The following is a 13,144-nucleotide window of genomic DNA, read 5'->3' as shown; positions in this document are numbered from 1 at the left end:
TATTTAAAGGATTCTGCAGATGCTGTACAGTGTCCACAAATAATGTCCATATAATTTATTCAACATCATGTTTCATTCATTATTACAGGGGTTTTCAGGGCAGGGACCCCCAAACTGATGGGGAGATCATGGAGCAGGGGCCCCCTACCTCATAGGGTGGGGGTGGGGCTACAATGTATATTTATGTATATAACATTCTGTTTCATGTTACCATGTTATTGTGCATTCAATACTACATGCAATTAAAATAATAGATTAATATATTCATCATGCTTTACCATTTATAAACATACCTTATTAACTGAAAATAAGGTAGACAAAATCATGTTTTTTTAAAAGACAAATTACATTTTTGTTTTAAATACAAATAAAGAAATATATAAAAGTTTTATTTTATTTTACCTGCAGTATCCCCGCGGACCCCCTAGGGGTCGCGGACCCCCTTTTGAAGACCCCTGCAATATTATGTTGCCACTGAATATATTTAGTGGTTGCCTGACAACCACTAGCAAATCACAGCGCGACTGTCCCTCCTCCAAGCTATGGGATGTCCAGACAGTGTGGAAGATGCGATCAGAGTAGTAGTAGTAGTAGTAGTCAGTCTCCCAGCCAGCTGTGAGTGTGTGTGACCGACTGGACCTGCTGCAGGACGGACCACTAAAACATCCACTTTCACACTCATACAAGGTGAGTTTGTCCCGAAGATATCACTGGACCGCAGATCATGACTTTTCTATGAATGCAACTTCTTGATCTTCTGCTACATGGAGCTAAACACATTAGCACAGAACTTTTCCAGGATCCTCGAGTCTGTAGTGGTGTGTTTAGCTCTGCTCTGACTGGCGGCAGGCTAAAAGACCCGAACAGGATTTCTGTACCCCCACGAGGGCTCAACTTCAGTCAAAATAAACTAAACTACCTCGCTACTCACCAAACCAAAGGTAGTTTTGTGTTGTTGAAAGTCTATTCTCCGCGGTGGGAAACCTCTCAGCACCAAACCCACTCTGTAAAATACATTATTTTTGTCATGAAATGAAACGCATCCAACTCATAGATCCAACTCGACCGCCGCTTATTTCCGGGGGTCAGTCTGCGGTGGCGTCAATTGGGTATGGCAAGCTATGGCAGCTGCCATACCTTGGCTACAGGGGGAAATAATAAAATGTACTGTAATCGTGCCTGTTGCTAAGGTATAGCAACATGACTGGTGTGTTGCACGCGCGCAACACCAGTCATGTTGCCATACCTTAGCTTTTTCTAAACTGACGCCGCTGTCAGTCTGCGGTGGCTCGAGGTGGGTGCGTTTTTATTTCATAACAGAAATAGTGTAATTTACAGAGTGGGTGGGGTGCTGAGAGGTTTCCCACCGCGGAGAATAGACTTTCAACAACGCAAAAATACCTTTGGTTTGGTGAGTAGTGAAGTAGTTTAGTTTATTTTGACTGAAGTTGAGCCCTCGTAGGGGCTGAGAAATTCTGGTCTAGTCTTTTAGCCAGCCGCCTGTCAGAGCGTCATGCTCTGGACCAGAGCTAGTAGTGTGTAGAAGACGTTTGTTGAGTTGTGAGCATGCGACCCATTGATGTGATGATGGTGGTGGTGGTGGTGGTGGATGCGTTGTTTATCCAATACAATCCTTTACGAGCCATATCTTTTTGGCATATTATTCAACATAAATTTGACATTTTGAAAAGTGTTGTTTAGAATAGTTTTCAGTGACACGTGAGTCACATGCAGTGGCGTCAGTTCAGAAAAAGCTAAGGTATGGCAACATGACTGGTGTTGCGAGACACCAGTCATGTTGCCATACCTTAGCAACAGGCATGATACATTTATTTTAAGAAGTTTTTCCCCAGGTTTCTTTGACTGGATATGGCAGCCTGGAACGTTTGTTCAAGTGCAGCTAAACTTGTAGTAGTAAACGTGCCACAATTAACAATAATGCATTGCACCTGTGCAGCTGACCTGCGGAACCTGGGAATATAGCATCTTGTCAAGATGGGGAGAATAACAGAGTGGAGAATATAATTATAATAGCCTACTTTGTTAAAGTGACCATTTTGTTAAATTTTGCATTTGTAGTTATTTTACTGTAATTTAACAACATAATAGCCAGCACAGATAGACAAAGAGACATTCATGGATTTCTATTTAAAAGTAACTTTTATTTCCCCCCCTGGACCCAGGGTATGGCAGCTGCATACCCCTGCCATACCCAATTGACACCCCTGGTCACATGAGGAGGGGTGATTCCAATCAAAGCCAGCAGCCAGTCAACTATAATTACAGAACACGCGCTTTTTCATGCAACACACACATTCCTTATCTCTGGAGTCCATGTATGGGCTATTCTGACTAAAGTAACACATCCAAATGCTGGTGTTGCAAACAACACAGTAAGTTGTAACAGACTGGAGCTTTCGAGGTCGGTCAGTCCAAGTGATCATTGTTGAAACTCTGACCCCTTTTTGTTTGCTATCTTCTGGTTTAGTCATATTTGGGTGGGTGGGTGGGTTGGGGGCTTTGTGTTGTTGACTCACATTAAGGTGGGATTCGTGCAGGCTATGTGTTCTGACTGTGACTGTCCTCAACAAAAGACACCATAATATAATGTGTTCTTGACTTGCATGTGTTGCCATAACATTATCCAATGAATCCCTAAAACAACTTTATATATTGATTGTCTTGGGTGCTATGTAATGCCCACTACAGTGGCTAAAATTGCAACCCCAATTTCCCTTTGATGTGTGAAGAACATCGAGATTTGTATAGGCTAGCATTGCTTTTCTGATGAATGAATTGTATTTACAAGTAAGCGTGGTGACAAATGGTTTCAAATTATTGGGTCATTCTGTGTATTATAGGCCTATATAAATGTGTATACATTTGCTGGTTATAAGACGATGCCACATGAATTAGGAATGCATATTATGAGTATGATATTATTAGGTACATAGTCATAGCCTACTATTGTTATATGCTGTAGATTGTAGTGAATGCATACATATTGTTATTGCATTCTTATCACTAAATAAAGCTTGGATATATCTCAGCTCAGCATCAATAATGTCTCTTCAAATGACGTGATTCAAATTCCATTAAGCCAAGTCACTAATGTACATCTTAATGACACAAATCGAGACTATGTGGATTTGTCAGTGATATCATTATCTCCTATAGGCTTCAAAAAACAAACAAGAAACCAGATTTGCTTATCACAGAGATTATTTTAGGCTAGTGCAGGAAGCTGAAACAATAATCAGGTATGTGCTACATACAGGATGTTATGTTCTAATTAGCTACTCCGTTTTCTTAAGGATAAGAAGTTGTCTGGGTGGTCATACCTTGCATATTATAATGTGTGCAATAAAAGGCCTAGAATTATTGAATGCTTTAACCAGTGGTGCCGCGCTGCGAGCTTGTAGATCTGCTATTTTTGAAAAAGTCATGAAAATGTGTGCAAATATATGTATTTTCAAAGCGAACGTTTGTAACTAAAATTCTCGCTTCTGGGTGGTCCCTGGAACTAAATATTTTGAGATCCGTGGCCTTTTCCCAATTATAGAGGGTTTAAGTGGTACCAGATATGCAGCTCGGCAAATAAAAGGTGAATTAATCCCAGTGCATGATAGTGGGAGAAATATGTGAAAAAGGTGTTCACTTCCGGCAGAAAGCGTGAAAATTTGCACCTAGGGGTATTTTTGTGCGCTGAATTCAAAAATTGACGGTCCCAAATTCACTTTTCTCTCATTCACTTACCATAGGGTTAGGGTTAGGAAAAAAAGACCCCCCAAAAATCTTCTTTAAGTAGCATGTGAGGGGTCTATCTAGGGGGTTTTCATGATTTTGAATCCATTCCAAGCATTTGTTTTGCACAAAAAACATTCCTTGGGGAAGAAATGGACCCCACAAACTATGGTTAAGTGATGAGTCATCACTTTTCAAAGTTTTGTTGTGTCCATTTCTCGGAAAGGAATGTTTTTCGTGCAAAACAAATGCTTGCAATGGATTCAGAATCCCAAAAAACACCTAGTTTGACCCCTCACATGCTACTTGAAGAAGATTTTTTGGGGGGTCTTTTTTCCCTAGTATGGTAAGTGAATGAGAGCCACCAGATCCCATGGGAAAAGTGCTTGGGACCGTCAATTTTTGAATTCAGCACACAAAAAATACCACTAGGTGCAAATTTTCACGCTTTCTGCCGGAAGTTAACACATTTGCCTTTTTTTGTTACATATTTCTCCCACTATGATGGAGAATGATATGACGATAAATTAAATCTCCACGATACGATTATCGTGAGTGTTTTTTATCACGATAAACGATACTATCGCGCATTGTCACATCCCTACCTATAATGCGCTGTTTTCATTTTATAATGGAAGATTTTACTTTTCGTGGGCATGACCTTTGGGTAAGTAGAACATGACCTGTACTTGCCCAAACGGCCACTTTAGTGTCAACCCATGCATATTGTTCAAAGTTAAAACAAAAAAAAATATGTAGTTATAAAAAAATATATATAAATCTAGGACATTTCTGTTTATTTTTTGTATTGAAAAAGTATTGAACCGTGTCACCAAATTATCGAACCGAACCGTGAATTTTGTAAACCGTTGCACCCGTTAATACTAATTCTAAAACGGCTTGTTCCATTCCTTGATTCTGATTGGCTGGTTGCTGTGGTATATGAGACTATGACCCACACCTTGAATCAGTTTATATCAAACCCATGTGCGTTATTCCTTTCCACAGTGTTCCACAGTGCACCAATTATCTGCACCTGTGTTGTTTCTGCAGTCTGGCCGGGAACTACATTCTTGCAGAGCAGACCTTATTGTGTATTATTAGTGAAATAGAACAGTTTTAATTGGTACATGTCTATGATTTTCATGTTGCAATATTGTGACCGTTTTAGAAAAGCAATAAGCCACAAGAGGCGAGTGGTATACACCGGCTGAGAGGGTCGGAAACACTCGGCTGACGCCTCTCAGCCGGTGTACAATACCCCGGTAACCACTCGCCTCTTGTGGCTTATTGCTTTAACATATCCTGCTGCTTGAGCCCGACTTCAAATCATGTGCTGGTAATTGTTGCGTCCGTCCATGGCTGCTGGTCTATATCAACTGCATAATGTCTTTGTTGTTCTGTCGTGCAAATGACTCCTGGTGGTTGATTCGGCCTGGTGACCAATGCCAGTTAATTGTTGACCACAAAGCTTTTATTTTTCTAGTTGACTTGTTAGTGTGGCATTACAAGATAATTTAAAGCCACAGAACACAGAAAAGGTCAGCCGTTTCTCACAACCAGGCAGATTCCTTTTTGTTATAGGTCAATTTTTGCATTCAATTAAATAAGCATTAATCCAATTTAAAAGATGAATGAAGAGCTATTAATTGGTTCTCTGCTGTGGCCAGTCTGGCCACCAAAGGCCTCTCTGCCTTTATGAGTTATACTTCATAAAGGATTGGTTCTTCAGCACAATTAACAGAACTAGCCCTTACCCGTTCAAAGATATGAGCTCCAAAATGATGTGCAGTGTGTGGGTTATGGGGTGCACACAGTATATGAGGGATGGAAAGTAACTTTAACTGGTGCTTGCATGATGTAGGAGCATCAATGTAAGAAACCCGTTTCGTTTAATGGCTACAGAGATACTGTCCGCCCCCCCCCCCCCCCCCCGCCCCCCCACCAGCCCGCCCGCCCACCCGCCTGCACACACACTCGCCTGCCTGCACACAAGGGTGGGAAAAGTGGGACTGAGTTACTAAGGCCCAAGGTGGAGGAGCCTTAATTCTTTAGCTATTAAAAATTGCAGATATACAAGCTCACAGTGTGGCACTGAGTACCGCGCTGTGAGCTTGTAGATCTGCTATTTTTGAAAAGACATGAAAATGTGTGCAAATCTTTGAATATTTGTATTTTTTTAAGTGAACATTTGTAACAGGGGTCCCTGGAACAAAATATTTTGAGATGGGGGGGGGGGGGGGGGGGGGGTCCATGGCCAAATACATATCCTTTTGGGGGTCCTTCACATGAACAAGTTTGAGCACCACTGACATAGAAACACAAGGTTTTTCCAAAAAAAAAACTCAGAAGGATTTTAAATATTCAAAGACTTATATATCTGCTATTTTTCAATAGTTTAAGCACAAAATAATGCGTAATGATGCGTTCCCAGTTCTCCCTATGAAAAACATTCATGGGGGGCCCGCAGTGAAAGCTACCTGACACATTGGAGAGAAGCAACCCAAAAGCAGAGCAAACTAGAATGCTATTTGGCCCTAAACAGAGAATACACCATGGCAGAATACCTGAGCAAGGTGGCCGACCCAAAACAAAGAAAGATCTTGACTAGGTACAGACTCAGTGAGCACAGTCTTGCAATCGAGAAAGGACGTCACGGGCATACCTGGCTCCCAAGAGAAAACAGACTTTGCACCCACTGCACACAAAATGAAGTGGAAACTGAGCTACACTTTCTAACCACCTGTCCGCTGTACCAAGACATCAGAGACACATACTTCCCACAGATCATAACCACCCAAGGAGAGTTTCAAAATATGACCAATGATGAAAAACTCCCATACCTGCTGGGGGAAGTAAAACAATGTGCAAACACAGCAGCAAGATTCGTGAGCTGCTGTGATAAGAGAAGGATATCAAATGGAACCCAACCACCTTAAAAACCATTGTATATATCACTGCTCTGCCTGCACGTTACTGTGATGCATGAAAACTGTTTTCACATGTATATATTTTGTTCTGATTGTATTGTATTGTATTATGTACACTTCTGCTTTGGCAATGTAAACGTATGTTTTCTCATGCCAATAAAGCCCTTTGAATTGAATTGAATTGAATTGAATACTTGTACCCAGGGCCCAGAATTTGGTGCGACACCCCTGCATACAGACAGGGTTCCCACGGGCATGAGATTTCTGGAAATATTTGGAAATTAGAAAAATATTTTTCCAGTAATAGAAAAGTTTGGGAAATTATCAAGGGTCCTGGAAGGTCCTGGAAAAAAATAGCTATGCATTGTCTTTGGTTATTGATTTTGTTAATATGTGAGGCGTTGTAAGCATGTAGATCTGCTATTTTCACAATAGAACCGTGTCAACCCTTAGTGCTCGTCAGGGTGCCGGGTCCCCAATTAAAACATGATTATTTCGGGGGTCACGGCCTGAAAAGGTTGAGAACCACTGGCATACACTACCTGTCTTTGGGCATTGCGCATAGGAGTAAGCGACCTGTTATTGAGCTGAATTATTGTTATATAGTCCTGGAAATTGGGTTAAATATTCTGGAAAAGTTTTGGAAATGAATTGGTAAAAATGTACGGGAACCCTGTACAGAAATTCGACATGCCTGTTGTGAGGAGACAGCACGACAATGAAGCACTGAGGCACCTCACTGAGGTCGCATGTGCAAACATAACTGGCAATAAAAATGAATGTGATTCTCTCCGTCCGTCTCTTAGGTGCCATGGCGGAACGAGTGCTGGTGATTGGCAGCGGTGGGCGGGAACACACGCTGGCGTGGAAGCTGGCCCAATCAGAGCACATCCAGCAGGTCCTGGTGGCGCCTGGAAACGCGGGCACGGCCAACTGCGGAAAGATCAGCAACTCTGGTAACTAAACACACGTGTGTTTTTATTTTTAACCACTGGAGAGGGGTGGGATTTTGAAGTGATACAGAAATGGCATGTTATAGAGCAGGGGTCTTCAACGTTTTCAGGCCAAGGACCCCTTAGTTGAGAGAGAGATGAAGCAGGGACCCCCCACAACCATAGATTCCATATAGTTTAATCGTTTGACAGCACGATCGTCAGTGTATTTTGGATTCATGTCAATTTGTGTTTTCAGATATTTAACCACTTGAACCGTCAATACTTAATAAACTTGACCTTACTCTGTACTCATTCTGCTCTCTTTCCCCTCTACACCAAAGCTCTTTGCTAAAAATAGACGATCTGCGAGGCGTTGTGTGCTTGTAGATTGGCTATTTTTGGCTAAAGTTCTCAGAATATGGACACTAGGGTTCAAGTGGTTAATATAAAAAAGAAGAAAAACATTTAGTTTCTATTACTCAAAGTTTTGGAGGACCCCCTGTAGTAACTCTGAGGACGCCCTAGGGGTCCCGGACCCGCTGTTGAAGACCCCTGTTTTAGAGGGTATGAGCGTGACATCATCATCATACCCGGAAGTTACCGGAAGTTATGCGGGAACGCCTACTGAGTGGCAAAAAATTACTTTCTGGCCTTGACAGCCCAAACATCCAAACAGAAAAGTCCTATCTGATTGCATTAAACGATGTTAAACTATGTTAAACTCATTTTGCCAATCACTTTGCCACTCGATTTGTCATTCCCTTTACGCATGCGCATACCCTTTGGATTTTCACTGTTGGGGTGACTACAAAGAATGTCTGTTGAACACTTTAAATGTTAGTTTACAGGTCCTTAGAAAAATGGGAAAAATTCAGGGAATAATTTACAAATTATTCATATAGTTGATTCCTCACTCATACAGGTTTATGCCTTTATTTGTGGTCTGGAAGCTCAGAGTCAGACAACCATCCAAATTAACCCATTTAGAACGGGCACACATTATAGTGTATTATTATTTTATGCTTTAACTATTGAAAAATAGCAGATATACAAGCTCACAGCGCTGCACTGAGTGCCGCGCTGAGAGCTTGTAGATCTGCTATTTTTTTAAATCATGAAAATGTGAATTTTGACCTGATTCTGGTGTCTTTTGAATCCTTCTAAGGTTTTTGGAAAAACCCTATGTTTCTATGTCAGCAATCTGGCTCGCCATCGTCAAAGAAAAGGTCCTTTTCACTTAACTGGAGCTCAGTTAGTCTGTTCTTGAGAGACTACTATGTCAGTGGTTCTCAAACCTTTACATGTGAAGGACCCCCAAAATGATATTTATTTGGCCACGGACCCGCATCTCAAAATATTTCGTTCCAGGGACCACCCAGAAGAAAAATTTGAGTTACAAACGTTCGCTTTGAAAAATACATACATTCAAAGATTTGCACACATTTTCACGACTTTTTCAAAAATAGCAGATCTACAAGCTCGCAGCGCGGCACTCGTGCCGCGCTGTGAGCTTGTAGATCTGCTATTTTTCCACTGGTTAAAGCATTCAATAATTCTAGGCCTAAATGGGTTTTAAACTTTAGACGCCCCCAGTGTGCATGGACTTTAATTTGAGTGATCCATCTGTTGTTTTGTGTTTGTCCGTCCAGAGGTGTCCATTAGCAACCACTCCATCCTGGCCCAGTTCTGTAAGGACCACAAGGTGGGTCTAGTTGTGGTTGGACCGGAGGTACCACTGGCAGAAGGTGAGTTTCTTTATCACTAAGCTTTGTTTTCATAGTCAGAGCGTTTCAGGCAAAAATCGTACACTTTATGAAAGAAGCATGACATTTGGCACACAGTTAGAACATGCCATATGGAACATTTTTGGCTATAGGGCCATCACAGATTTGTCTTGGGAAACTTGTGGGAGCCGATCAAAGTTGGGCTCTCATAGACTTTACTATATTTTACTATACAGTAAAATAATACAAAAAATAAATATGCTTTAAGTAGCATGTGAGGGGTCAAACTAGGTGTTTTTCGGGATTCTGAATCCAATGCAAGCATTTGTTTTGCACGAAAAACATTCCTTTCCGAGGAACGGACGCCACAAAACTGTGAAAAGTGATGACTCATCACTAAACCATAGTTTTAAACCATAGTTTTATGGGGTTCGTTTTTAGCCCAAGGAATGTTTTTCCTGCAAAACAAATGTTTGCATTGGATTCAGAATCCCGAAAAACACCTAGTTTGACCCCTTACATGCTACTTAAAGCGTATTTATTTTTTGTATTATTTTACTCTATAATAAAGTCTATGAGAGCCCAACTTTGATTGGCTCCCACAAGTTTCCCAAGACAAATCTGCGATGGCCCTATAGCCAAAAATGTTCCATATGGCATGTTCTAACTGTGTGCCAAATATCATGCTTCTTTCATAAAGTGCACGATTCCATCAAAATACTGCCCGAAACGCCTGGACTATCATGAGCTACAGTAGGTCTACTTTTCTTATAATGATAAATCAGATATTCACTTTAGAAGCATCAGACTAATTGGATGTGCATAAAGGCCTATCCTCTACCTTTCTTCTTAATGATACTTGTTCAACAATAAATATGCAATTAAAGGTTTGCAGATAACACAAGAAGTGCTTACTATTTATTTACTAACACTATAAAAGCAACATTAATTCCTTAACATCCAGGATTACTTTCATGACATTTTGTTTGGCTATACAGGGGTAGGGTTGGGATCCGTTTGGATTGAACCGGTTCCGATTCTTTTTCGGTTCCCGGGTAGAACCGGTTCCTAAGGGATCCGGAAGTGTATTCGTTTTTCTTTCATTAGTGGCCAAGGCACGAAGTGCCCGAAGGCCACTCATTGATATTGGACTTGGTCATTATTATTCTTCCGCCACTTTTTCTCTAGCGGCTAGACCGTGCAGTCGCTTTTTACGAAACTCGGCAGTATGGCAGAGGACTATGCCAAACGGCTAAAACGCGAAGCTCGCAACAATCGGCCAAAGGGTGGCGCTGTAGGAAGCCTTTGAAAATGCCAACTTTGAACAGGTGTAGCTCATGCCCTGTTTCAGGTACAGCAATGAAACCTGTATACACTTATGCGTCTCCTCATGCCGAACAACTTTTACGCTCTGACTTTTGACCTCTGACCTTTACCTCTCCCACAATTTTGAATTATATGAAAAACAGTCAAAATCTATCTCCTCCTGGGATTTTCGCGTAACGTGCGCAAAACTTTTTTTACATGAACTTTGGACCAACACGGTCAACGCACAGCGTTGACCGTTTAAAGCGAAACATTATTTTTTAATAATTCACTCAATGTTGCAGTTTTATGCAAATTATTCTTCTGCCTCTAAATCATACATGCAAAGTGACACGTTCATGGCATTTGGCAAATATGTAGAGGGTTAGTCCAAATATCACTTAAAGCAATCTTACTCCAATTGGCCAAAGGGGGGCGCTATACGAAGCGTTTGAAAACTCAAACTTTGAAGGGGCATAAGTCATGCCTCGTTTCGTTTGAAGACATGCAACTTGCTTACACGCGTGCCTTGACTCAAGCGGAAGACATCTGTGTCTTTGTTAAGTAAGCTCCGCCCTTAGATTTTCCGACATCTTGAGCAGTTTGTAAAACACTTAAACCCGCTTTTATTCCAGAACTTTCGCGTCACGTGCACGGAACTTTTTTTACATGAACTTTGGACCAATATCTAAAGATCTGTCAGATCGTTTTTTTTTTTTTAATTGAAACATGCTTTTTTAATAATTCAATCAACATTGCAAGTCTTATGCAAATTATTCTTCTGCCTCTAAAACATACATGCAAAGTGGCATGTGCGTATGTCAAACTCTTTAATGTTGACACGTCTGATCTAACTCCAAATCACGTTCATGTTTAAAATGAGCCCTTCTCTACCGGCCGTTTTGAGTAAAAGAAAATATGATCACTCGAAAATATCAGAAATACTCAGATTACATTTACTCAGATTGATTTCACCCCAAGCCTCCAAAATATAAAAAAGAAATCAATAAAATCAAGGCACTCAGCCTACATAGAACTTTTTTTAAAACAAACATGGCAACAGATTCTGTGTCTGCCTAGTGTAGTGGTCAGGGCATATGCCTTTCATGCAGAAGGTCGTTGGATCGAATCCCGCCTGGGGTTTATATAAGCGTAAAACCATGATATTTGGTACACTTCACAGTTTGGTTCCTTGAACAATGTCTGATATGGAGCCTTCCTAAAAATGTCCCCCAACCCCCCTTGATGCGTATTTTAATATCCGCCATTACTAAATAATGTATTTTGCATCATAAATCCTGAAACAAGCATTATAATACAAACTGTCATGTCTACACCTATGTTGTGATTTCCAAGGATTGCAACGATATCATGTACCAGCTCAGTGGCCTAGTGGTTTGAGTGTCTGCCCTGAGACTGGGAGATCCAGGTTCAAACACCGGTCGCGTCATACCAAAGATTCTAAAAAATGTTACCCAGTGCCTCCCTGCTTGAAACTCAGAATCAGGGGTTGGAATGGGGGAAACTACCTGTGACATGCTAGCGTCATGTCCAGGGGGTGTACTTGTACATCAAGTTGCCTTACGCTACAGAAACAGGAGATAGGGAGCCTTCCTAATAGGGAGCCTTCCCAATAATAATAATATCCGCCATAACTAAATAATGTATTTTGCATCATAACTCCTAAACCAAGCATTATAATAAGCATTATAATACAAACTGTGATGTCTACACCTATGTTGTGATGACCAAGGATTGCAATGATATCATGTACCAGCTCAGTGGTCTAGTGGTTTCAGTGTCTGCCCTGAGACTGGGAGATCCGGGTTCAAACCCGGGTCGTTTCATACCAAAGACTATACAAAATGGGACCCAGTGCCTCCTGCTTGGCACTCATTATCAAGGGTTGGATTGGGGGTAAGTCCCTGCGACATACTAGTGTCATATCCAGGGGGTGTACTTGTACATCAAGCTGCCTCATGCTACATAAACAGGAGATAGGCTCGGCTCCTGCCCTGTGAGACTCATGGCTCGGCCGAGTCATGGTCTTCATGGCTTGGCAAGGCTTAATTATGTACAGTATCAAACTGGGTGAAATTTTGCATACATGTTGTGTAAAGGTCAATTTGTGCTTTTACCTATAACTCCCCCGATTAGCGTAAAACTTTGTATGCACACTTCCCAGAGGCCAAGGAAAAACCTGTGCCCTGCATTTTTCACATCTGCCACCAGAAGGCCGAAAACACATTCTTCGATATTACTCCTTCAGATTTTATCAGAAAATCACACAAATCAGTACACACAGTATCTCTACAGTGATATAATCATGACGGATTTGTCCGATATCATATTCTATCTAATTGGCTAACATTGAATTCCCAGGTTTGCAGGATTGCTCCTTTTTGAACAAAATGTCTCAAATCATGAAAGTAGCCTGCTATGCGTGTGAGATTTTGCACACACATTCCCACTAGGCCAAGGAACAGATGCCACCCTTCTCACATTG

General features: G+C 41.3%; 1 protein-coding gene across 2 annotated transcripts in view; it reads left to right on the top strand.

The window, feature by feature from the left end:
- The first annotated feature begins 551 nt into the window (after positions 1–551).
- The window catches only part of gart (phosphoribosylglycinamide formyltransferase), a 107,249-nt gene continuing 94,656 nt past the window's right edge, over positions 552–13,144 (top strand). For both annotated transcript variants that reach the window (XR_013961715.1, XM_080720318.1), the window contains exons 1-3: positions 552–687; positions 7,481–7,630; positions 9,259–9,354. Coding sequence is in view for 1 of the 2 variants with exons in the window: in XM_080720318.1 (XP_080576444.1) it covers positions 7,486–7,630; positions 9,259–9,354 (241 nt within the window). In the remaining variant the exon portion in view is untranslated. The remainder of the gene's footprint in view (positions 688–7,480; positions 7,631–9,258; positions 9,355–13,144) is intronic.

The sequence above is a fragment of the Nannobrachium achirus genome (assembly GCF_963921795.1).
Source record: "Nannobrachium achirus genome assembly, chromosome: 24".
Taxonomy (NCBI): domain Eukaryota; kingdom Metazoa; phylum Chordata; class Actinopteri; order Myctophiformes; family Myctophidae; genus Nannobrachium; species Nannobrachium achirus.
This window is presented reverse-complemented; position numbering and strand designations above follow the sequence as displayed.